At 35.5% G+C, this 23,378-nt stretch overlaps 1 protein-coding gene and 1 long non-coding RNA gene across 5 annotated transcripts; one reads left to right on the top strand and one right to left on the bottom strand.

Moving 5' to 3' along the window:
• Positions 1-385: 385 nt before the first annotated feature.
• Positions 386-23,003, bottom strand: LOC124839389 (P-loop containing nucleoside triphosphate hydrolases superfamily protein). 4 transcript variants are annotated; one of them, XM_047315192.2, is made up of 21 exons: positions 22,692-22,993; positions 21,829-22,213; positions 20,991-21,107; positions 20,823-20,902; positions 20,324-20,470; positions 20,079-20,227; positions 19,856-19,986; positions 19,628-19,750; positions 19,422-19,495; positions 15,808-16,410; positions 15,577-15,688; positions 15,345-15,482; positions 12,143-12,472; positions 8,579-8,852; positions 7,233-8,485; positions 6,060-6,462; positions 5,035-5,954; positions 4,880-4,945; positions 4,674-4,799; positions 1,778-2,022; positions 386-1,701 (listed from the first exon to the last, which is right to left on the bottom strand). In XM_047315192.2, the coding sequence occupies exons 1-21, from the start codon at positions 22,829-22,831 to the stop codon at positions 606-608; spliced, it is 6,912 nt and encodes a 2,303-aa protein (XP_047171148.1). In that variant the 5' UTR covers positions 22,832-22,993; the 3' UTR covers positions 386-605. The 4 variants fall into 4 exon arrangements, with proteins under 4 accessions (XP_047171148.1, XP_087948784.1, XP_047171151.1 ...); XM_088092658.1 differs by having other exon boundaries at positions 21,829-22,205; positions 22,692-22,975; XM_047315196.2 differs by lacking the exon at positions 386-1,701 and having other exon boundaries at positions 1,831-2,017; positions 22,692-23,003.
• On the top strand, positions 18,079-19,186 carry LOC148196855 (uncharacterized). The gene is made up of 2 exons (XR_015780041.1): positions 18,079-18,423; positions 18,862-19,186. It is a non-coding gene; the product is annotated as an uncharacterized LOC148196855 (long non-coding RNA).
• Positions 23,004-23,378: the final 375 nt, after the last annotated feature.

Below are 23,378 nucleotides of genomic sequence, written 5' to 3'. Positions count from 1 at the left end.
AGGTTGGGTTGCACTAGTCGAGGCGCACAAGATCCAAGCATCGAAGGATAAAATTTAAACGGTGGACGGCAACCAACCAACGACATAGACAGTGACCAATTAACAATTTCTTTGTCAAAAAGAGACAAACAAAGCGGAATCGACCCTACCAACTTTAGAAAATTATAAAAGAATACACATAATGAATTTGACAGAGCTTAATCACTCCTCTCACATCTTCTCATACTTGTATTAATAGAATTATGATACAATGAGTATAGAGAAGAGCAAAGATCAAACTGCAATCCTATGTACAAAGATAGGTACAGCTCATATAGCAGTTTTCCAACATAACTATATCTTACCTATGTTTAATACTTAATTCTAACAATTGTAAAGATGAAAAGGTAACAAGAATACTTAATTCTAACAATTGTAAAGATAAAAAGGTAACAAGACACCCAATAGCAATATCATATGTTGATTCAGTAAAATGTGCAAGAGGAATTTCATTAAAGATAGAAAAATTCCCTAGCAGATTAGCCTTTGTTATCAAGGATATAGAGTATTACTTTCTTAGCATCCTTGTATTCAAATCAACTAAAAGATAAATCATACTAAACAAGTCAAGGCAGAAGTTTACCACTTTTGCTCTTAGACGGCTTGATACTCCTACTAGCAACAGATGAGGAAAAGGGCCTTTTTGCAGAAACTTTTGTCACAGTGTCTTCCTTCTTTGTAGATATCAAAGATGAGTAAAGAATAGCATCTACAGCTTCACGCTGCTGTTTCCTTTTTGAAACTTCATCAACTTTAATTTTATTAGAAGCAGTACCTTGATCAACTGCATCTTTCTCTTTGTGACTGCCTTTCATTGAGGAAACAGAAATTTCAGTAGAACTACTCCTATTCCCTCCAGAATGCAAAGTTGGTCTTTTTGATACCTTTTGCCCACCACTTGCCTCTTCCACTGGAAAGTCTAAATTGTTCCTTGATTGTTGAAATTTTAATTGTCTTTTACCCAATGTTTTATTTCCCATATCCTTAGTAATGGAGAAATGCTCATCTTCAGATTTCCTTCCCTTACATGGAGCATATTTTCCCAAAGCTGAAGAAGACTTCTCATCCCCATTACCCTTATTCCTGTCCCAGACTTCAGAGGCAACACGTTTCTTTTTCATTTCAACAGTATCCTTTCCATGAAGCAAAATTTTGTTTATAGTCTGGTCACTATCCTTAACCTTCTTCTCATGTTTCAATGGTCTTGCGTGATTATCAAAATTTTCAACAGAGCAATTATTTTTATCTGTTTTGAACATTGAATGATATGGCATCTTAGCCCTCATTATCAAGTTTCTTTTTTCAGCATCCTTCACAAGAGCAGCCCAGTTCTGGTTAGTCTGTAAAGTTCTAGCATTACCCAAAATCCAAAGTGATAACTTGGCCCTTGTCAAGGCAACATTCATCCGTCTCACATCAGCAACAAATCCAATAGAGTTTGAGTTTACTACGGAAGTAGTAACACCTGAATGAGCTGCTCTTACAGTAGAAAGTAACAATATATCCACCTCCCTACCTTGAAAACCATCCACAGTGTTAAATTCAATATCCGCTGCACTCAAAGATCCAAAAGCATTAAGAAACCGAGATCGCAGAAGGGAAAGTTGAGACTTGTATGGAGTAATCACACCAATTCTTCCACCAACAAATTCAGCAGGGTACCTTCAGAGACATTCGTAATTTCGTGAGTAAGCATCATGATAAGCTGAAAGTAAGAGAAACAGAAAGTAAATTTAACCTTTTCTTGAAAAGCTTTAGTACTTCAACCGCAGCATCAGCTTCATGCTCATTACAAAGTGACATTACACCAGAACTTTTACCACGAACCTCCTGGCCATCAATGATATCATAAAACACATATGGCCCAAGACCATTGATTTGATGAAATGGTGCTGATTTGTTAGACATTTGGCTTCCATTCAGTAATTTGTTGTCATAGAAATGCAATGATGGGAACTTGCAAATCTCTGGATGCATCCTATACTGCCATTGTGAGAAAAAAAATCAAAAAGGGATTCAGCTTTGAATCATAGAACAGGACAATGTAAACATAAAAACACACCATGCCTACCAAAACACAAATAGAGAGGACTGCTTGCAATGGTGTGATTGTAGATACATAAGTGCTCTTATTTATAATGAAAAAGAAACACTAATAAAGAATAAAATCAATACATGATGGAAAATATTTGATGAGAAATTACCCACTCAAATCAAATCATATCTCCTATTTAATGCAATCAAATCATATATGTCACCCGAACCATGTTTGTTACATATGTTATCAACACATAATAGGTGGTGGGATACTATCCTGATTACATTTCCTATGAGACTTTTTAGGATGGATATCAATTACCTTTTGATAGGTTTGTCCCTTAAGTGGGTTTGGTTGGATCCTCCCACTTTTTTTAATGTTTTCTTTTTTCTTATGGTATTTCAGCATGCTGCAGATAATTGGTGTAACTTGGTGTGTAACCTAGTTGAGATTAAAAGTTATATAGTGATGTCATAGCATACTTACCTTTATGAGAAACAAAAGTTGATCACGGGAATTATCAAAGTCTGTGTTGATTTCTCTTGAGACCACCTTCTCTCTCACAAAGAGACACTCAATCCCTATGTGTTTGGTTATCTCTGTGTTTGGTTGACTCATGGAAGACTGGACCTGACAAACTATGAATAGGGCTTTGATTGTCTCATGAATTTAGTATGCTTCCACATTTTAACTGTTAGAAGCCATACAATCTCACAAGCATCTACTGCCATGGTTTTAGCGGATAATATGAGTTTCCCTTTGTATCTAGAATATTCTGTTGTTTGTTGTGAGATGTCACAATTTATTATCTATTGTTTCAGCTGTCATTGTTTGTTATCCATCTACACACATTTCTATCCTATGGGTAGCTTCTATAAATGCTCTCATGAGTTTTTGTTTTCGGTGGGTTGACGTAATGAAAAACTCCATTTACAATTAGTCTTCTACTAAGATTAATAGCACTACAAAAGTTTCATCTAACACAAGAAAACAAATTCCATGTGGAAATGGCTACCAAATAATGCAAAAATAAATGAGCATTTGTTACAAATAGCTAAAGCACTCATCACTTAAACCTATCCAAAAATAAGTTTTCTTGAATCTTCTTGTGCATCTCTCATCAATCCACATTCCTTCATGTCAAAATATTTAATAAGTTTCATATTTTATTCCTATGGTTTGGGTATATATTGGTTTTATTACTAGCATATCAATCCCACAATCTCAGGAATTTGTTTCCTAGAATAGCTTGTGCTTATTTCCTAAATTATTTAATCAATGTATGTATGTATATGTGTGTGTATATATGTGTGTATATATATATATACATATGCATATATGTATATTATTGTTAGGTACAAAAAAAGTCCCACATCAAATAAAACAAGAGATGAACATGTGTTTATATACACATGTCCATTTCTTGTTTTATCTGATGTGGGACTTTGTTTGTACCTAACAATCCTCCCTTAAGCAAAGGACTATGGTTCTCCTACCTCCACCTCCCCTACAACGGAAGTCTTTTCTTATCCTCGAGTACACCATGGTCACCACTTCTCTTTAATCCATGGTCAAACACTGAGCATCTCTTGCTCTCCACCTCTCATGATACATCTGGCTATCTACCACTGGCCACCTACCAAGGCTTGACCTTATCATGGAGGGACGTACTCGTCTGAACCCGGTCACCAGACCTGAACCATGAGCTCTCATACCATTGTTAGGCCTATCAAGGAGGAGGTTCAACGGGGAGATACAAACACTAATGAGATATGAGTCCAATCATATAAGGGATTGACACCATTCTCTACCCAAAATCTTAAGGCAATGGGTTGATGGGTCTTTCATCTTTATATAGTGCTCTACTTTCTCATTTCTATCCAATGTGGGACTTAGACTTATACTTGGATTCCCAACAATATCCCCCTCCAGGGTGAGTCCCTTTCACATTGGTACACTCCCCCACCAACGGAAGCATTCCCAACCAACCACAACCACGAGTACCCCTTCGTACCGCCGTTCATCTTAACAGGACACGCTTACCTGGAACCCTTCGACAAAAAGACTTTCGATACAGGGACAATTGTACTTGCCTAAGCCGGTATATGTATATGCATATGCATATGGATATGTATATGCATATGGATATGTATATGCATATGCATATGTATATGCATATATGCATATGCATATGCATATGTATATGCATATATGCATATGCATATGGATATGTATATGCATATGCATATGGATATGTATATGCATATGGATATGTATATGCATATGCATATGCATATGTATATGTATATGTATGTGATTAACTAGAATAAGAGAGAAATTATTTTCTTCTAAACTTGAGACTTAATAAGAAATAGTGTTGCTTCTCACCATTGTCTAAATTGTTTGATCAACAATAAAAAGGTAGTTTTCCTACTAGTTAAGGTCAGCTACAAGGATCAAAGAACACCTATGTATTCTGTCAAAAACAAATTATAAATGATTGCTCTCAGATCCATCAAAATCTATGGCATAGAATGAAGCATTGAACTAACAGTTTCTAAAGTATATTTTACTCATCTAAGCACATACAATGTACCTGTTCCGAAAGCATAATAACAGGATGCCCAGCCTTTTGTAAGCGTTCAAACATGCTACACTCATAAAGAAATTTGCTGGCAACATTTGAGAGGACAGTTGCAGGAAGCTGCTTTGGGTCACCAACCTTGAATAAATTACAAAGGTCAGTTTTACTATTTACCCTACATCAGTATAAGTTTAAAAGATTTTGGTTAGTACTCTTACCATAATGCATTTGGTTCCACTTGACTTTAAAAGCTGAAGAGGAATCAGAGTAGCTGGCTCAAGAGCCTGCAGCAACAAAAAAAGATCAGAAGGTAAATATAGTTAACTAGAGGATTGTAGATAAATTATTTATAGCAGAACAAAGATGTATATACTTGGGCAGCTTCATCAATTACAACAGCATCGAAAAGGGTATGTTCAGATGTCCCCCCAAACTTGGAGTTTAACATTCTCTCAGAGCACACCCCATAAAGATCCCCACCACAGCCACTCAATGTAGTTACCACTATTTCAGCTTCCTTTAGTATAGCCTTCCGCAACTTATTCCTAAGAGCCTTGGTTTCTTCATTGGCTTTCTTCTCCTGAGTCTGAACACTACAAAGATCTTTATATATTTGTCGTTTTTTATCATACAGTTTCCGTAACTCCATTTCAATTTCTGTCTCTGACATTTCCTTCTCATTTGTCTTAAGAGAATCATTATACAGATGACTTTTAACATTAGAATTCTGATCCTTTGAGTTAGCACGCTTGGCTTCGTAAAACCTAATAGAATCAACTAGTTTCTCTAATTTAGACCGCAGCATGGCTGATGAATCTACCCCTAAATCACTATTCACAACATTTGAATGCATCCTCTCTTCAACTACACGTTGATCAACTAATGTATCAATAAAGAATGGCAATGAGTTTGAATGAACTGTTTTTGCATTTCCAACCCTCACGAGATAAGGCTTGTACATTTTCCCATCACTGCCATAAAGGCCATGGCTAGAAATTCTTGCCACCAACTCATCCACTGCAGCATTAGATTGAGCACAGATAAGCACTCTCTGTCTCACATAATTTCCAAAAGATGTTGAAGAATTTTGCATATCATTGGCCAACTGTCTGGCCAATGCTGCATCTTGCCATGCCCTTGCAATGGCAGCATTCTGACTAACCTTCGGTCTTGAGTATGTAGAAGAATTTTGGTACAAGTTTTCACCTGAAGGATTTTTTAGACAACTCATCTTTGGTTGAGAAGCTAGAAGAGCACTGACAATTGCAACAATAGTCCGAGTCTTCCCAGTTCCTATATTTACATCAGCATACATGCAAATCAACAATTTTAAAAGTTTAAGCAGAAAAAATGACATAATCTTCATGGTTTAAGGATAGATCGAAGTGGATCAACTACCTGGAGGACCCTGAATTAGACATAATTCAATAGTCTTTTTTGCTTTGGCCCTTCCAATAGCAACACTTATTGCTTGAAGTTGACTGACATTAAATGTTGACCTCAGAGTTTGCTGCAATGACTGGCACAAATTGGTGAGATCTACCTCTTTACATTCGTTGAAACAAAAGGAATTGTTGACAGGATTCAAAATGAGAGGAAGCAAAGGGATGTCTTTTATTGATGACAGTGCATGAAATTCTCGCATTTGTGGGGTAATGCTCATTATACGACAAACATGCCATTTACTTCGTTCAGTGAGATTCCTTCTAGCTTGATTTAATCGTAAAGAACCATTTTGAAAATAGAATTTGATGAGAATAATACTTGAACCTCTTTTATTGTCTTTCTCACGCCTTTCAACCTGCAAAACACAGACAGCTTTAACATAACAGATTTATCTGCACTACTTCAGGTTTGGTGCATAAGTGGCTTGAGGTTAGCTTTTGCCACATTGGGGAACCAGCACAAATTTTGGTGCATAAGTGGCTTTAAGGTTTAATGTAAACAGTTGGCAGGCTTCAAAAATCAAATTAACATTCGATGTTACTTGCCACTAAAACAGGATAAAAAGAAATTTCTGATGAAGGTTGAAAAAGGAGCAAATTAAGATAATAGCAGGAAAATTCAGAGTTCAACCATCTTATGGTCTATTGGATATTGCAATTTTCAAGCATGCTCAAGTATAGAATTAGCAATCAATTATCAGCAAAAGGGACAGCAGGCTTACCAATCATGAGCTCGCAAATCTTCATACTCAACAAAACACAATATGATATTTAAGTGGCTCAGCATGCTGATGATATTATTGAAAACTAGGTACAAGACACTAGGAATTAAGCCTGTTTGAGTTGGTTGAAAATAAGAAAGCCAAATTGGTAGATATTGAAAGCTTTTTAAACTTTTTCAATATGAATTAAGATAGAAGTGGAAAAAATATGAGTTGGACAACAAAAGTGTTACATTATGCTTTCAAGTTTAGTATGGAGTAGTTTTCCTTAATTTTCAATATTCACATTTTCCACCCACTCAAGCATGCATAGCTTAAAACAATGAATTGTAAGACATTATAGGCATTGGAGAAAAATATTTGGACGATAGCAATCACACATATGAACATTAATGAAGGCATACCTTTCCAACCATATGAACATCATGAGAAGATTTTTTAGGAGGATCTTTTGTTAGCAAAAGAAAGTCATTTTCAGCAAAGCTCCTACATTTTGCAGAATCACCATCATCATGGACACAGCGTACAATATGGAAATCATCAATTCTCTCAATTGACATCACAGAAAGAACTCCATAAAGCATATCCTCCCATGAAGACATTTCAAGAAAAGAATTTTGTAGCTGTGCTTTGAACTCCTCCAAAACTAATGGCTGAAATATCTCAACATACTGTTCAGGAGATTGAAAATATACAGGAACTTCCTTTAATTTGTTAACAGTTTGGTTTTCATCTTTTCTCTTGGATGACAATCCAATTGTTGCAAAATAATCTATCTCAAGAATAGCTTTATACCAATCATCCAACCTTGGTGGCCTGAATCTTTTCATTGGATCCTCCAATTTACGAAGATAACTAGATTTGTTTTCAAAGGGTGTTTTGAGTTGAATAACTTGTCTTTTCAAAATTGTAGGCTTTGGTACATGCAACTGGACACGTCCCACAGATTTTAATGCAGTCTCTAGGGGATCACCATCTGCACCTTGATCACATAACGTTTTACTACAAGTACTTGACACAGTGTCAACAGTTTTGGGAGCCATGCTGCCACGAGTTTTATTCAAATTTTTAGCATTGGCACCTTCATCCGAAAGCTTTGTCAAATTGTCCATATCCTTGGATTTTGAACTTGCTTCTTTCCTACAACTGTCTGAGCCTTCTGAATCAATAAACGAAGTCACCACAGGCTTATCATTTAAATTACCAAAACTGGCCTTTTTCTGGAAGGACTCCTTCCTTTTCTTCAAAGTTTTAATGAATGAAACATTCTGGTTTGAAGGGTCAGCAGCTGGTAAGCTAGTACCAAAATCATGGGGCACAATATTGCCATCAGAAATGTGATGAACATCATCACCAACTGATAAAATGTCTTTCTTGGAAGAAACTTTTGGTTCCACTTCATCATCGGAAAGAATAATTACACTGTTAGTGCTTTTGTTGCCAATCACATTTTTAGAGTCCAGATTTTGTAAGTCTATATACTCCATGGATGAAGAATGAACATCTGAAGTAAAACAGCCCTTCTCAAATGGCAATCTTCCAGATACCAATGATTCAGAGTTCACGGTTTCCTCCTTAGAGTTATGAGATCCTACCCTAGATAAAGAAACGGACAGGCATGACAGTTGTTCTGTCAATTCTTCCAAAGTATAACCATCTAAATTGACAATGCAAAACATTAATAAATATATTAATGTCATAGAACTCACAGAATCATGAAGGGAAAATTAACTACAGAAATTAAACTCACCATTCAAAATAAGATTTTCTATGGTCATGATTGTTGACAGAGAAGTTTTATCACAAGAAGCTTTCAGCTGATTCAGGATATCAGTAACAGCACGCTTCCAATATACAATTACAACTTTAAGTGATGACTTCCCCCATTCCATAAGATCATGAAGCCATTTGAAATTCAATTTATTTTGTACAAGCATTGTGAGATTCCCCATCTCTTTATCACCAGATAGACAAAGTTCATTGACAAGAACAGGGAGAATCTCAAGTAATCGTACACAAGTCATCTGAAAAAACAAGCAATTATATTGTTCAGAGTTGTACTTATATTTATTTAAACTTAAACTTTAAATAACAATAATAGAATCTAGTAAAGAAAAAAATAAAAAACTATTGTTAACAGTTGTTAGGAAATTTATTTTAAATTTATATTTCAAATAAGGACTTTAGATAGTTAAGATCAAGATTTGATTATTCAAATCTCATTTGATTCTCCTTTACTTTCTCCCTTTTTTATTTTGTAATCACTAATCAGGGCAGTTAGGGTTTCTCCTGACCATCTTTGTCTATATAACTCATGTAATTTTGATCAATCCATACAAAGAAAAAGGTTAAACCCCTTCGGAAGTCCTTATTTATGTGGGTTTTTCCCAGTTAGATCCTCGTCTTATATCGGTTTTGCCAATTTAGTCCTTTATAATGAAAATTTGACTCAATTGGGACCCTACCGTTAAACTGGCTTAACAGGGTTAAGTTTTTGATGACCTATGATGTTGACGTGGACAGTTTTTGAATCGTGGCTTGCACAGACCCTTATATGTGGCATTTGACAACATTTAACATTTTAAAAAGGTTAAACCCGTTCGGAGGTCCCTATTTTCGTGGGGTTGTCCTAGTTATGATCCCGTCTTTTAAGTTTTGCCAATTAAGTCCTTAATATGGAAAAATTGAGTCCATCAACTTAACAGGGTTAAGTTTTTGCTTACCTGTGAGGGTGACGTGGATAATTTTGGAGACGTGGTGTGCACATACCTTTATACGTGGCTTTTTATTAATAAAACCCTTGTACGTGGCATTTTCTAAATGAGACATTTAAAAAAATTGGGGTTTTTCTAAAAGATTTTAAAATTAGGGTTAATTGAAATTTGAATTGAGAAGAGGAAATCTGAAGCTTCAAATTGGCAGGACGTCAACCATGGAAGCATCTTCGTTTTGCGTTCTTCATCAAGCCCAAATTCACCTGCAAACAGAAACCAACCCAAAATCGCGCCTCCGCATTAATTTATAGGGTTTAGGGTTTAGCGCCACCTCTCTAGAGAAAGAAGATATTTCCTTTTCTATTGTTCTTTTTTAGTGCCAAACAGAACTCCAAAGCTCCATGGATCATCAATTCTAGAGCTACAAGCCAAATGAAAAATTGCTTAAAAGAGTTCTCTGCATAAAGTCTTTGCACAGGTTTCATACATAATAGGATAAGAATTGCAAGTGGTACCTTTTCTACTATAGCATGTCCTAGTTCCATTCTATATCTAAACCTCTAACTCTTTGAGAGACATCCGTTATTGCCCTAAAGAAGAGAGACCTAACACTATTGATGCCAATGCTAACCACCAATGGTTCGTGCACAGGAGCTCACCAAGATGGGACTTGGAGCGGCTGAAGCTGTCAATTGACCTGTTAATCCGGGAGAAGGAATTAGAGAGAGGACAAATGCAACTGCAGGCACCATGCAGTTCATTGCTATTGGAGAGATCTTGAGTGTCCTGGATTACGAGAATGATAGGCTAGAGGTCAATCTAGCTTTCGGGTTGGAAATGTATGATGGAACTATGGCAAGAACACACCTAGGTGCCACTGGGTCTATATTATCCATCCTTCGACAACTTTGGATGAGTCTTAGAGTTGGGATTGACATGGTTAATGCCAAGTCGGGCATTCAATTGTTGTGAGTTAATGTTCCTTCTGATGCTGGAACTTACTTTGTATCCGTAGAGAATGTAAGGAAGTTCCCTGCCACTAAAATGCTTGTATTCAGTGGCTACTTTATGATGTTGTTCTTTAAAAATGTATTGAATAATAACTATGACCAGCTTTTTACCAAGAGAATAGCAACTATGAGAGCTCTGGTAGGAATACCAAGAAATCAATAACTATTATTAGTGTTTCCATTATAGAGCGAGCTGACGCAGTTAGGACATTCCTAGGAGCTAACACGAGTTTTTGCAGATCTGTAATTGAATACTTGATTGAACAAAAGCACAGGGGTGACCAAACGGGCAAACTTGTTGATTATGTGCTTGATATAATATCATGGACTGGGATGAGCGCATACAAATCGGTCTATGAGTGTTTAATGCTAATAGACTCGCCAGTATTTGTACAGGAGACGGTAAAGGCTAAAACATTAGCTCTTGTGGAAGTGGTAGAATTTTTAGCAAAAAGCCAATATCCACATTTCTGCATGTATTTAGGTTATCCTAAAGAGGTAAGTTGAAGAGGTCACGGTTTCCCATTATATTGTCATTAGCCTGAGTTGTGAAACAAAGAACTAGGGGTAGGTTATCTAACACTCAACCCCCTACCTTAGACGTAATGATTACATAAATTTACTAATTATTTCAACACTTTCCCTCATGCTATGAGCAACCTTCAACCCATGACTTGATGGTGAAATTCCTTGACTAGCTGCTGGTAGCAAGATAAGACAAACCCAGAGTTGCATACTTTCAGGATTCAACTCTTTTCTTATGGCTACCATGATTCCAGAACCATCTTTGGTTGGTGTCAGATTTTTCTCAGGAGATACCACAAGGAAAAGCAGAAAGAAAGACCTAGTGGACCAACGGTGGTTGTTGGATGATGAACGCCGACGATGGAGCTTCAATTTGCTTCACTTAAGGATTATGGTGGCACTGTGTGGACGCAACTGACTCTCGTGTGACCACTTTGGAAGGCCAAAACAGAAAGAGGGGCCTTCGACGAGACGACTGGTAGTATGATTCTAACGCCAGGAAGGTGGTAGTGCATGGACTGGAGTTTATCCTTGGTTCCAGTGGGGTTGGCCATTGCTCGAGGAAGCAATCCAAATCTGGTGGTTGCCAGACAAAACTATGACAATGAACATGGACAGACGGCAACGAACGGTGGTTGATGGTGAACAGAGGCAACGGACAGAGAAAACCAACACCAACAAAAGAAGCACATAACTGCTCACTAAGGTGCTCAGGTGTTGAAAGACAATTTTTGTATGGCTATCGGCGGGCAGCAGAGACAGTACTGGAAGAAAACTTAGAGAACCTGCTCCGATACTATGTTGAGATTAAAACAGAGAAATATATTTTTAGAAGCCCTCTCATAGTTCTATATTTATAAATATGAAGGTTGATACAATAGGAAGACTAAAAGGCAAAATGCTTTATCCTAGGCTACTTGGACAAAGAACTAGGGGCAAGTTATCTAACACTCAACCCCTACCTTAGACATAATGATTACATAAATTTACTAATTATTTCAACAAAAGTATTTCAAAAAAACTGAACAAAGCAAATAGCCAGGGAAAACGAAGACCAGATAGTACCTGGCAAAGATTGTAATCAATGAAGTTTTTGCCATTTACCAAGCATCTACAGAAAATATGCCATGCCTTTTCACATAGCAAACATCCAAATTTTTCCTTTGTTCTTTGTTCAACATTGGCAACATTTTTAACAACATTCTCAGGCAAAGAACTGAAAGCTGGCTGCTTTAAAAACCCACCCTGTGAGGAGAATTTTGGCATTCTCAAGACACTATGTGTATTATCGGGCAACTCTGGGGCAAGTAGACCCTCATCTTTGAGTAATTTGCATAAAAGAAACCAAAAATGATGTAGCGTATGAAACTTCAACAGAACAGAATCCAGTTGCACCTAACAGAGATACACACTCAGATTAGTAAAAATAGAAAAATAAAGGGAAACAGTCAAGACAAAATTCATTTAACACCACCAACACAATATTTCACAGGTATGAAGAAGCATGTCCACAAAATCAAAACACCAAATTCTTTGGACATAGAACAAACTAGTCGCCCGGTACAATAGGCATATGTAAGAACAGAAACAGACTTCTGTTGCAATTAAGTTGACTATTGCAGTTGCCTGGTGCATTTGATTAAAGGCGATTCTATGAAGAACTAAGCCACTAACATTCCTGCTTTAGATGCCAATATGTCAGTATTAGATATAATATTCTTTTGTTAATAGTCTGCTAAGTTTCTGTCAGCTATAACTGTGTAACAGACTGCCGAGTATCACTCATCAGTAGTCCATGGATACATGTATGTTGCATTTCCATTAGTAATCCATTATACAAGATTCAGAATCACTTTCCTGTCTCTTCTCTCTCAAAACTCCACTCATGATCACACATTTTCAACACAAATATGAGAATTTCCAGATATTTCTCATTGCATGTCCAAGATATATATTTTTTCTAGTCAGCTAAAAGAATAGAACCAACACCATACAACTTGAATACTTGAGCGAACACTTCCATAGTGATATACACTTAAAGGACACTACTGTGTGTGTGTCCAATTATTTTAACATTCAAAATACACATATTATACATAATAAAATCATAGTAGTAAAAAGCAGGTCATAACATAGTCGATGCCTCAGAAAGCTATACAAGGATAGAAAATAGTATATAATAGCCACTATTATTTTACATAGTTGTCTTATTATATAATATAAATATTTTTTATATAAAATTCATGTTAAGCATCACTCTGAACTACGACATCTCAACTAGGTTGACACCTCATAGTTCAACAATCATTTATCATCATATGGAAAAATTTATTGAAAAGAAAAAAAAAATAAAACAAAAACATGGGGAGGCCAAACCAAACCCATGTTCAAAAAAATTCAAGGCAAACTCCCTTAAAACTTATGCAAAACGAAAAAAAGGGAGTTAGAATCTATTATGAAAAATTCTAGCCTAATAATCTAAGAGACTCAAGCCATTGGATCTCATATCTTTTATCAATACCCAAATTTGTAAGCTTATCCACACAAGAATTTTCTTCGTGAATGGGTTACTTTGAACTCCATAGATAACTCTTTATGCATTTTCATCATCTCCCTCAAAGCGACTATGGAACAATTTGAGGAGATGAAAAGGCTTGACAAACCAAAGTAAAATCACATTCCAACCACACCAGCCTATAACCATCAACCAGAGATTTCTCAATAGCCCAAATAACACCCATAATATAAAGAATTTTGAGTACCCAAATAAGAAAAACTTCCAATAGCAAAGAACTTCAAAACAGTAAAACCTATCATATCATAGTTATTTTAGAAGAGTTACCAAACAGCCAGACATATCCCTACATAGTTTTTATAGCCAAATCTAAATCTATACTTTTTTGAAATCTAGAATAATTTCTCATTCTCCACAAGATCCATATAGAATAAATATATAATAAAAATTTATATATTAATATTTTTCTATTAAATATTATAATGTAGTCATAGTTTTATAATAGCATAATCTATGATTATTTACAGAAAAATAAGCAGCAAGAGAGGCCCTCCCCATTGTAGTTCCGTTTAGGGGTGCGGAGCTTCCAATTTGGGAGGCAGGCCAAACACCCACTCACACCCTAAAAAAAACCCTAGCCACTTTATCTTTATCCTATCAACTACCAACCCCTATCTCCATCATCTTCTTTCAGAAAAACAATGTTATTGCTACTGCAACTACAGAAAACGGCAGAAAAACCTAACTATATGCTGTCATCCAAAAAGTTAACACCTCTCCCTTGCATGCAGTTGCAGAACACTTTTGCCTTCCAAGAAAACTATAAAAACTCAACACCTCAGCAAAGAAATAATTCCACATGGTATTGGCTACAAAAACGGCTACAAAATGTATCATGACAGCTCTTTGGGGAGAAATAGGGCCTCACTCAACTACACTACCTTGTGATAATGGCACTATGACACTCAATAGACAACTATGAATAAATGTATCATGACAGCTCTTTGGGGAGAAATAGGGCCTCACTCAACTACACTACCTTGTGATAATGGCACTATGACACTTAATAGACAACTATGAATAAATTATCAAAAATAATGACTTCATTATCTTGCTGTGAATCTAGCTATCAAAAAAATATAAAACTTAGAACATTGTTTTGAAAAGGAAACATTACCCATCTGTAAGGATACAACTCATCTTTTTGTTTTTAGATTTTTTTTTAGAAAAACAAGGTGCTTACATTTATAAAAGAATGGGTCTTCGTACTTTTTGAGAGATTTCCAAATATACAAATCTATACTATGAATATATATAGCATAGTATGTTGCTCATATTTAATTTTAACTGAGTTTTTATATTTTAAATACACACACATACACAGTATCTCAACTGCTACGTAACCCATGCTGGAGAATCACCATCCATGTGTAGGAGTCTCTAAGCTTCATACCAGGAGAATGCCGTTGAATGCATCTATTTGGCCCACAGTAAAAACTACAAGTGATACCGTTTCTATCTAAGGGACCATTCATGGTTATCTTAAGGGAGTTTAGGATTAGGTTCTCGGTATGCAGAGATAATAGATTGCACTGTTTCTGTTTTCAGCCATTTCGCTCCTGTTTTAGGGGATCCTTATCCTTCTCCTAAATCACAATTCTCCACTGAAATTGCCTTATGCACAAACACACAGCAACAAACGGCAGACATTAACTAAATTATTATCAAGAAAACATTTGCTAAAATTATTACCAGTTCCATAGCATGCTTGAGGCCCTGAATAGTTGCATACAAAGAGGTCTTGTGAGAACAGAGAAATTTCAATCCACTTGAAAGACCCCGAGTATCTGAAATTTGTTCTAACATAGACTTTCCAAATTGTCTAACATCCTGCACAGGAAAAACAAATAAGAAAAAACAATGAGATGATTCATCACATTCTAACAAGGGTAAGCATGATCTTCAAGTTTTAGGAAAATTTTACATCATTCGGGTCTAAGAGTGAAAGGATTAAGCTTTCACTCATCAATGGTTCCCAAGTCCACTGACTTCGAAGTTCTCCATGTCTTATCTGGACTAAAAAATGTGCAGTTAACCTGATGTGCAACTCCAGACAATTAGTCAAGAAACTAAAAATTAGCTTTTAACTTAGAACCAGAAAATGCACAAACTTTATAACATAATATAAAGATAAAGTGAAGTTGGTGTTAGGAACCTAATAAATGTTCTTAATAAAGGACGAGACATAGTCAACACTTCAACTGAGTTTTTTGATTTGTTTCCATCTCCACCATCATCAGTTCCAGTTGGAACCTTCCATTCAAATGAAGAGGAAATTTCTGGAGCATAAGATGAAAGGAAAGATCTGTTTGGAAGCACCATTTCTGCACTATTCTCATATTCTACCAAAGGAAAACGAGATCGTGCCCAGAAAACAGCTTTGGAAAATGAAATTGGAAGGACTGAGGGATTAATATCAACTAAAACGTCAACCCATAACATGGGAATGCATATCCACTGTCGGCAATCTTGAGAAGTTATTCCACTTTGAACTTTGAAGTGACTCCAAGAACTACTATTATCATTCTCTTTGCTGTCTGGAAAAGATGGCAGACAAATATCATCATTTTCATCATCCAACTTAATGACCTCATCTGTAATGCCACGATCAGTGCTCAGAGTTGTGCAGCAATTCAGCACTGAATGCAGTAATGCAGTAGCATCTGAAACTATGATGGTCTGTATAAGGTCAAATGCAGGTTGCCTTAAAGAACTGTGGAGCGAGGAGTCCTTCAGAGATGATACAAGGGAAGGCCCCCTGTCCAATACAAATATTGAGAAGTGATCAGGAAACTACACTAATGAAAAAAACAAACAGACCAAGTACCAGGGCACTACCTCTGGTCTTGTATGAGATATACACTGATTTCCCATGAAAATGAATGCCTTTATTGGGCTATTAACAGTATAAGTCACACAAAAAATTATTCCTACAATTAAAAGAATGTCATTAAATATAATCAGCACTTGAACCATTCAATTCTATTGATATTTTTTTTAATAAAACTTAAATTAATATTAAATATTAAAATTAGTCAAGTTAACTACTATTGTTGATTTTTGTAAGTTAGATATTTGTTTCTTAAAAGATAGATATTTGTTTCTTATATATAAGACCAGAAGTGGTGTATCATAAGTACATAGCTTTCCATTGAATCTCATTCATCATATATGTTGTGAATAGAGGTTTTTTAAAATAAAAATTATCTCTGTGGTCTCCTTAATATCAGTGTTGGAAGTCTCACATCAACTAGAAATAAAACCAATTTACAGTATATAAGTGGAGACAAACATTACTTTACAAATCAATTTTGTGAGGTTAAAATCCACTTCTTAACATAGTATCAAAAGCTATGGTTTAGAGTTTATTCTAACGAAGTTTGTTGTTTGTTGTTTAATGGATCTATAGTTTCACTCGTTATCGGGCTGCTACTGGACCACCCATTAATCTTTAGTCTCATGCTCGAGATATATATGTCTCGACGTGAGAAGGATGTGTTGGATGTTCCACATCGACTAGTATACCATAGTTGACTTGTATAGGTCACTTTTACTTCGTAAAGATGTGGGTTTCTCACTAGTGTACCAATTTCTCTTTATGTACAGTTGTCATTTTCTGTTACTCTTAACAGAAAACTAATCTCTGTAAAAAGTCAATGTACATAACATTCAAACTATTGTGAGATTAATAAAATTGTTTAGTTCCCTGTTCATTCTTTCTCTTTTCTCTCTATTTGTGTTATTTAAGATGGTATCTATAGCTTTTTCTTCACTAATCCAGATTTCGTCTCTATTTAAATTGACCATTGCTTTCACTTGCTTCTCCATCTGTCACAAGCACCGTCAACCAATGAATTGATTGGTTTGTATTCATCTTCTCCGCTCAAAGTTGTGTTCATCGTCACACTCATGTCATTTGTCTGATCAATCAGTTAATTCTTCTTCAAATGACTTCTACCTTGTTCGCATCATCTAATCAAACAGTTTAATCAGGGATTTGAGTCCTTTTTTGGTGAAAACACTGTTTCTTCGGTCAATTGATAAGGGATTTTCAAGTAGTATAAATTTGAGGACAAATTCTCTTTAAGAAGAAGGGTATGATAAAGGACTACATCATGAACATATGAGAAGAACTTGAGAAAGAATATTTGCAATTCAAAGAATTTATGACAAGATCAAATATCAAAACATGTATCCTTGAATCTTATAATGTTTCATGAAGGAGGGAATTTAAAGAATATGAAGATCATAAGCACAATTGAAAAACAATTTAGAAAATTAAATAAATTGTAATTTTATTTTAATTTTACAAAATGTTAAATTCACTAGACGAACCAGGTTGTGTTCGTTGGGCGAGCAAGTCTCGCTAGACAAAAGACAGCATCTATAATTTTCAATTTTTGTTATTTTTATGTGTTTTGAGTTTTAGGCTTTATTTTTAGGTTTCTAGGTTTTGTTAAACTTATGTACCTATTTATAGAGGTACTAAAAACATAATGTAAATATTTTGAGTCATATTACATACATTTACATTCTTTGAGTGAGGATTCTCTTGGTTATTAGATTAGAACTTTGATTCTTATCAAAGATTAACATCTTTGTGGCAAATCTTCACTTGACTTATCAATATGCTAGATTGTGACGTTGTCATCCCTATCTTATTCTGCATTCTTCTCTGATTTATTTTATTGTGTCTCTTAGGGATTCAAATTCGAAAAAGATTGTACTCTTTCCTGGACAGGATCGTATCATCAATTCTCTCTGATTTAATGTATGTGTTCAACTTATGTGTGTTACTATTTAATCGGTGACTCCTTGTGTTCTCTCGTCCTATCAACTTAATTGTCTTCATTTTGATTATCTAACTTACAGTTGAGGTTCATCAAGTTTCTGCAAGCTTTTTCTAGTTTGCTGGTTCACTTTCACTCAAGTGTATTTCTGTTTCTCGCTTAGCATATTTTATATCTCGACATAATAAGATGAATCATTATACCCTAAATTATAACAACTTATGGTTTTACCACTAGAGAAATAATTTTACGAAAATAAAAATCGTGCACCAACCTTGCTTTGTATTTGCATCTAATAACTTGTCTATTAGGAGGTCAAGAAACTAAATCCCATGTATTTCGCTTCAAAAGTGCATCATATTTTGGATGCATTGCAGCAAGCCAATTAGCTTCATCAAGTCCTTCCTTAATTGTTTTAGGTTCTAAATGAGCAAGGAACAAGGAAGGATGAATTCTGGACTGATGAATTCCAGAGATAGACTGAGTCTGCACAGGAGGGGATTGACAATTGGAACTCGAATAGGGACAAAAGCAGACTCATAAGAGGATGGATTGCGGATGATAGGTGGTGTGTTAGAAGGTTCAAATTGTGACAAGATATTTAACAATGCTTGCACTCAACAACTTCGTTTAGGTGATGTGTATGGACCTGTGGGGCTAGATAAATCTATGAACAATGCCAAAATCATTAAAACGATGTGTAAAAGGCTTAAATTTATTGCCCAATTTGTTTTTAAGTGCTTTGATTGGTTTGTTCAGTTCTAGATCAATTAGTGATTTGACTTGTTTAAACATGGAAATTATTTCAAATTTATGTTTGACAAAAAAGATAGGCAAATTAACTAACTCTTACAAGTTGCTGACTCCAGAATTTGAGTGCTCAACACTTATACATGAGTACAGACAACTGTCTAATACTAAGTCCACATTTAATAAGTTTCATTTGAACACATAAAAAGAAGGGGTTCTGACTTCTTACCACATATGTGCACACTCAAAGGGAGGACAAGGCGGGTTCATCTTGTAACCTCGGTGTACAATATGAAGCGCTATCTGCAAAGACAATCTTATATATAGCATTATACCAATGGTGATAAGCCAAAACAATTTGCAGCATCAATTAAAAAAGCCGAATAGATCACACATTTATATTCATCGATCATGCAAAAATCTAAATGTAATAACCTGACATGCCAATTTCCTTGTTAGAACGCTGAAGTTACTGCTCACTGGCACTTGATGGAGCAAAAAATAGAGAAAATACCTACGCTGCTTTTCAAGCTCTCCATCTTGCAAAGCTTCAAGAGACTGTAAATGGGATGAAATATCTCAATAATGTCAATACAAGAACAACCCTCCTTCTCCAAATACACGTGCAACAAAGAAACAAATCAAATCACCATCCATACATGCCTGTAGAAAAGGTTGGAATAGACCAAAAATATCTTTATGGATTTTCTCATTGCAAGTATGGAAGCATTGACCAATTAGAGTGTTGCGCATTACACTTGGAGACAATGTAGACCTTAACCAAAGCTTACAACCTCAAACCAAGCCAAAACAACAAAACAAAAAGTCAGCAAAAGAAATATATATGAAATAAAGAACAGGGAAATGGAAAGGAAAAACAACATACCAAGCATTTCAAAGAGGAGTCTCAAGCAAGTAACGGCGTGTGAAAATTCAAGTGAATCACCACTAATATGATTGAGTACAATATCGACAAAAAACGGATACCGTTCCAATATCCCTTCTTCAAAAGTTGAAGGGTCCAAGAAGCCAAGCCTTCACAAAGCATACATAATGATGTAGCATGAAAATATTAGTGAAAAACATACTGAGCTAAAGATTGATGCTACCAAATTCAAACACACTTCTTACAGTGATTTGATACCAATCCATAAAGACACACGATCCAATTGAGTTCTTGGTGTTGAGGTCTCCAAAGCCACTGGTAAAGCATCTGCCTCTAAACAGCCAATAAATTTCTTAAGCAATGGCTGCAAAGGTTCCAAGTCTGTTGCTCTCCTACACAGAAGCAAACATTGATCATATCAAAATGGAAAAAAGAAAAAGGCTTTTGACACCAGAAAACTCAATGAGAACATGGTGATGAAGAATGGATGAGTAAAGAGGCTCATATCTATGATTTCAATAGTGATATGGCATATGCTACTATGTGCCTTCCATGTCTTTCTCTATAACAGAACAGCCTTGTTTTTAGACAAGATAAAGATATCCATATGTACTTTTAGGAGGAATTTACAGATGCAGAGAATTTCCTTTTACAAAACCCAAGTTCAGTGGAACATCATCAACTTAAACGTGAAATCACAATCGGTGAAACTGAAGAACTTTCTGGCCAACCAACAATAAGTACCTGATTTTGCCCATTGATCCTGCTAAACGATATCCAACAGAACGAACGCTTCTCTTGCAAAATAGTAGTGCATAAACTCCCTAGAAGAAAATGGGTTCACCATTTAACACGCTGTAACAGAGAATCTGCTAGCAGTAATACACAGCGAGTACCAGAAATAAAACACACCGGAAATTGTTGATGCCCAGACAAAGCCAACTCATGCTTATTGTCGATAGCTTCAACAAACAACTCAAACTCAGTGAATAGAGACTCAAAATCTAAGAGGAATGGGAACATCAACACCTGTGTGAAATGTGAAAAGAGGAAAATAAGCATATAAACTCTAAACTTCAATTTAGAAAATTCATTCATAAAGAAAGTAGAATGAAACTAGTTACAACTACTACGACTTAAAATATCATAAGAGAAATACTATTTTAGCAACAAATAAAACTCACCATGTGTTAGGGACCTTGAAACAGAGATGAGAAAGCAAGATAGAGAAAAACCAGAGATAAACTCACAAACTGAACTAGTCACTATCAGAGGCGCAAATGGCAACGTTTACAAAGGAAAATCTCCCTTTCTCACAGGGTTCTCCCCGTCACAAACACCAACTCAAAAAACTCTCCCTCAACATCCCACAAGATAAGAATATATAGACTTCCTCAGAAAGTCTCCCCCAGTAACAACTAACAATTTTACTAATTTTATCTTTAAATTTCTTCCTAACCCTCTCGTTATTTCCCTGCCTAACACTGTCCCAGTACAAAAATAAACAATTTGCTCTTCTCAATGAGATTTTCAATTCATCAAGTAGTGAAATTTTCAGCACAAAAACATATATGTAATAAAATACCATGGAAAACAGAAAACATATTTAGATGGAAAAATACAGTTAAAATATTTCTTGTACTAATTCAGAAGCAACAAAAATATCTGCATATAAAGAGAAATCGTCAGATGCAACCCAATAAATAGAGTCTAAAACATTATATCAACCATACGGACACAGAAAACACACCTCATACAAAACATTAACAACTTCTGCATTATCGCAGGCAGGATCATACATTTCCCCTGCTATTTTTCTATTCACATCCCTCAGACGTAATGTCACCCTTTCACAATCAAGCTTCTGCAAGACATCGAGAAGAGGACCAATAGAACTAGACTCATACTCCGTGTTATACATGTGTTGGGCTTGATGATGCTGAGAAATGCATTGAAGGCAAAGACCCATTTCATCAGATATTCTCTTCCATAACAGCCTCAGAGGTGAATCTTGACAATCATTTTTGAAGTAATTGTAAAAAGTCTCCAAAAGCGGTCCCATTATATCCGAAAAGCCACACCAAATATGACTTCCACCAGGCAAACAAATTAGAAAATTATATGCATCTGCAAACCTGGCAATAATTACAGTCATTGTGGAAACTACACCAAGGCTCATTAGATATGAAACCAGTTAGGCAACACTACCTCAGTAACAGCATAACTAGTTTTTTTTTTTCATGTAGAATAAAAGAATAACATAATCTAAAGATACTCACAAGTATGACTGACAATTATGTTTCATAATCATTTATTTATTTCCATACTTGTTCTTTAAACTCACCGTTTTATCAAGTGCTTGTACTGAGGATATGAGCAATATGTATAATGCATAAGCAACAGACACAGTAAACATCTGCTTTAGTATTATCACTCTAAACCTATTTTGCTTTCAGCAACAAATCAAAATAATTCCCAGTAAAACTAAAGTCGAAATTCGAGGGGAACCAAACATTTTGCAATTCCATTATAATTAAAACGAAGAACTGGTTGTTGACTATAATTTGGATTCGTTCTGGCGCTGAAAATGAAAAAGGGGGAAAAAGCGATAACCATTGTTGTTTGAGGAGGTGGAGGTTACGACTCTTGGAGGAATCAACATGATCGTCATCGTCGTTCTCCTCTTCTTCCGCGATGCCTCTCCAACGGTCCAGTAGTTCCCGCCTACCAGCAAGTTTGTTCGCCATTACCATTGATATGGCAGGGTTTATCCTGCAGATTTTAAATCATATAAATATTAAGATTACGATGATGTCTATCACGCTAATTTCAAAACGCGACCTCCTTGAGACTGGACTGCAAAAGATTAGGGTGAAGGCAGGGTTTTTTATCTTCACTTGTTACATTCTATTCGCGCGCTACGTAAATGAATTGTGTATTTTTCTCATTGTTCAATTGTTGAATTATTAATTTTCTTTTCAAAAGAAATATTAAATTTATTATATACTACTTTGAAACTTTCAAGTCTCGCATAAAAACAATTTAACCATTGCCTTTTCATGTGAATATTTTGGATTTTGTTTTAGAAATTGCAATGCGCGTTGCACGATTTGGTCCTGTGAGTTAATTTTGTTGGCTAATTTTGTATAACGATTAGTTTGCGATTAAATTTACATAAACATAAACTTTATATAAATATTGTAATAATGATTGACATTTTTATTTATCGGATTAGCCTGGTTGTAATAAAATCAAGGGTTAAATATGTTTTTAGTCCCTAAACTATTGGCCGTTTCTGGT

Source organism: Vigna umbellata, chromosome 6 (genome assembly GCF_029865625.1).
Source record: "Vigna umbellata cultivar VRB3 chromosome 6, Vumbellata_1.0, whole genome shotgun sequence".
In the NCBI taxonomy this organism is placed as follows: Eukaryota; Viridiplantae; Streptophyta; class Magnoliopsida; order Fabales; family Fabaceae; genus Vigna; species Vigna umbellata.
The sequence above is the reverse complement of the archived record's forward strand: the minus strand, read 5'-3'. Positions and strand labels throughout refer to the sequence as shown.

Coding starts and splice junctions, on each gene's coding strand:
- LOC124839389 (XM_047315192.2), bottom strand. CDS start 22,831: ATGGTAATGGCGAACAAACTTGCTGGTAGGCGGGAACTACTGGACCGT. Junction 21,108..21,828: donor TTGTTAATGTTTTGTATGAG/GTGTGTTTTCTG, acceptor CATTTCACACAG/GTGTTGATGTTCCCATTCCT. Junction 12,473..15,344: donor TCAAGCATGCTATGGAACTG/GTAATAATTTTA, acceptor TATCTCTGTTAG/GTGCAACTGGATTCTGTTCT.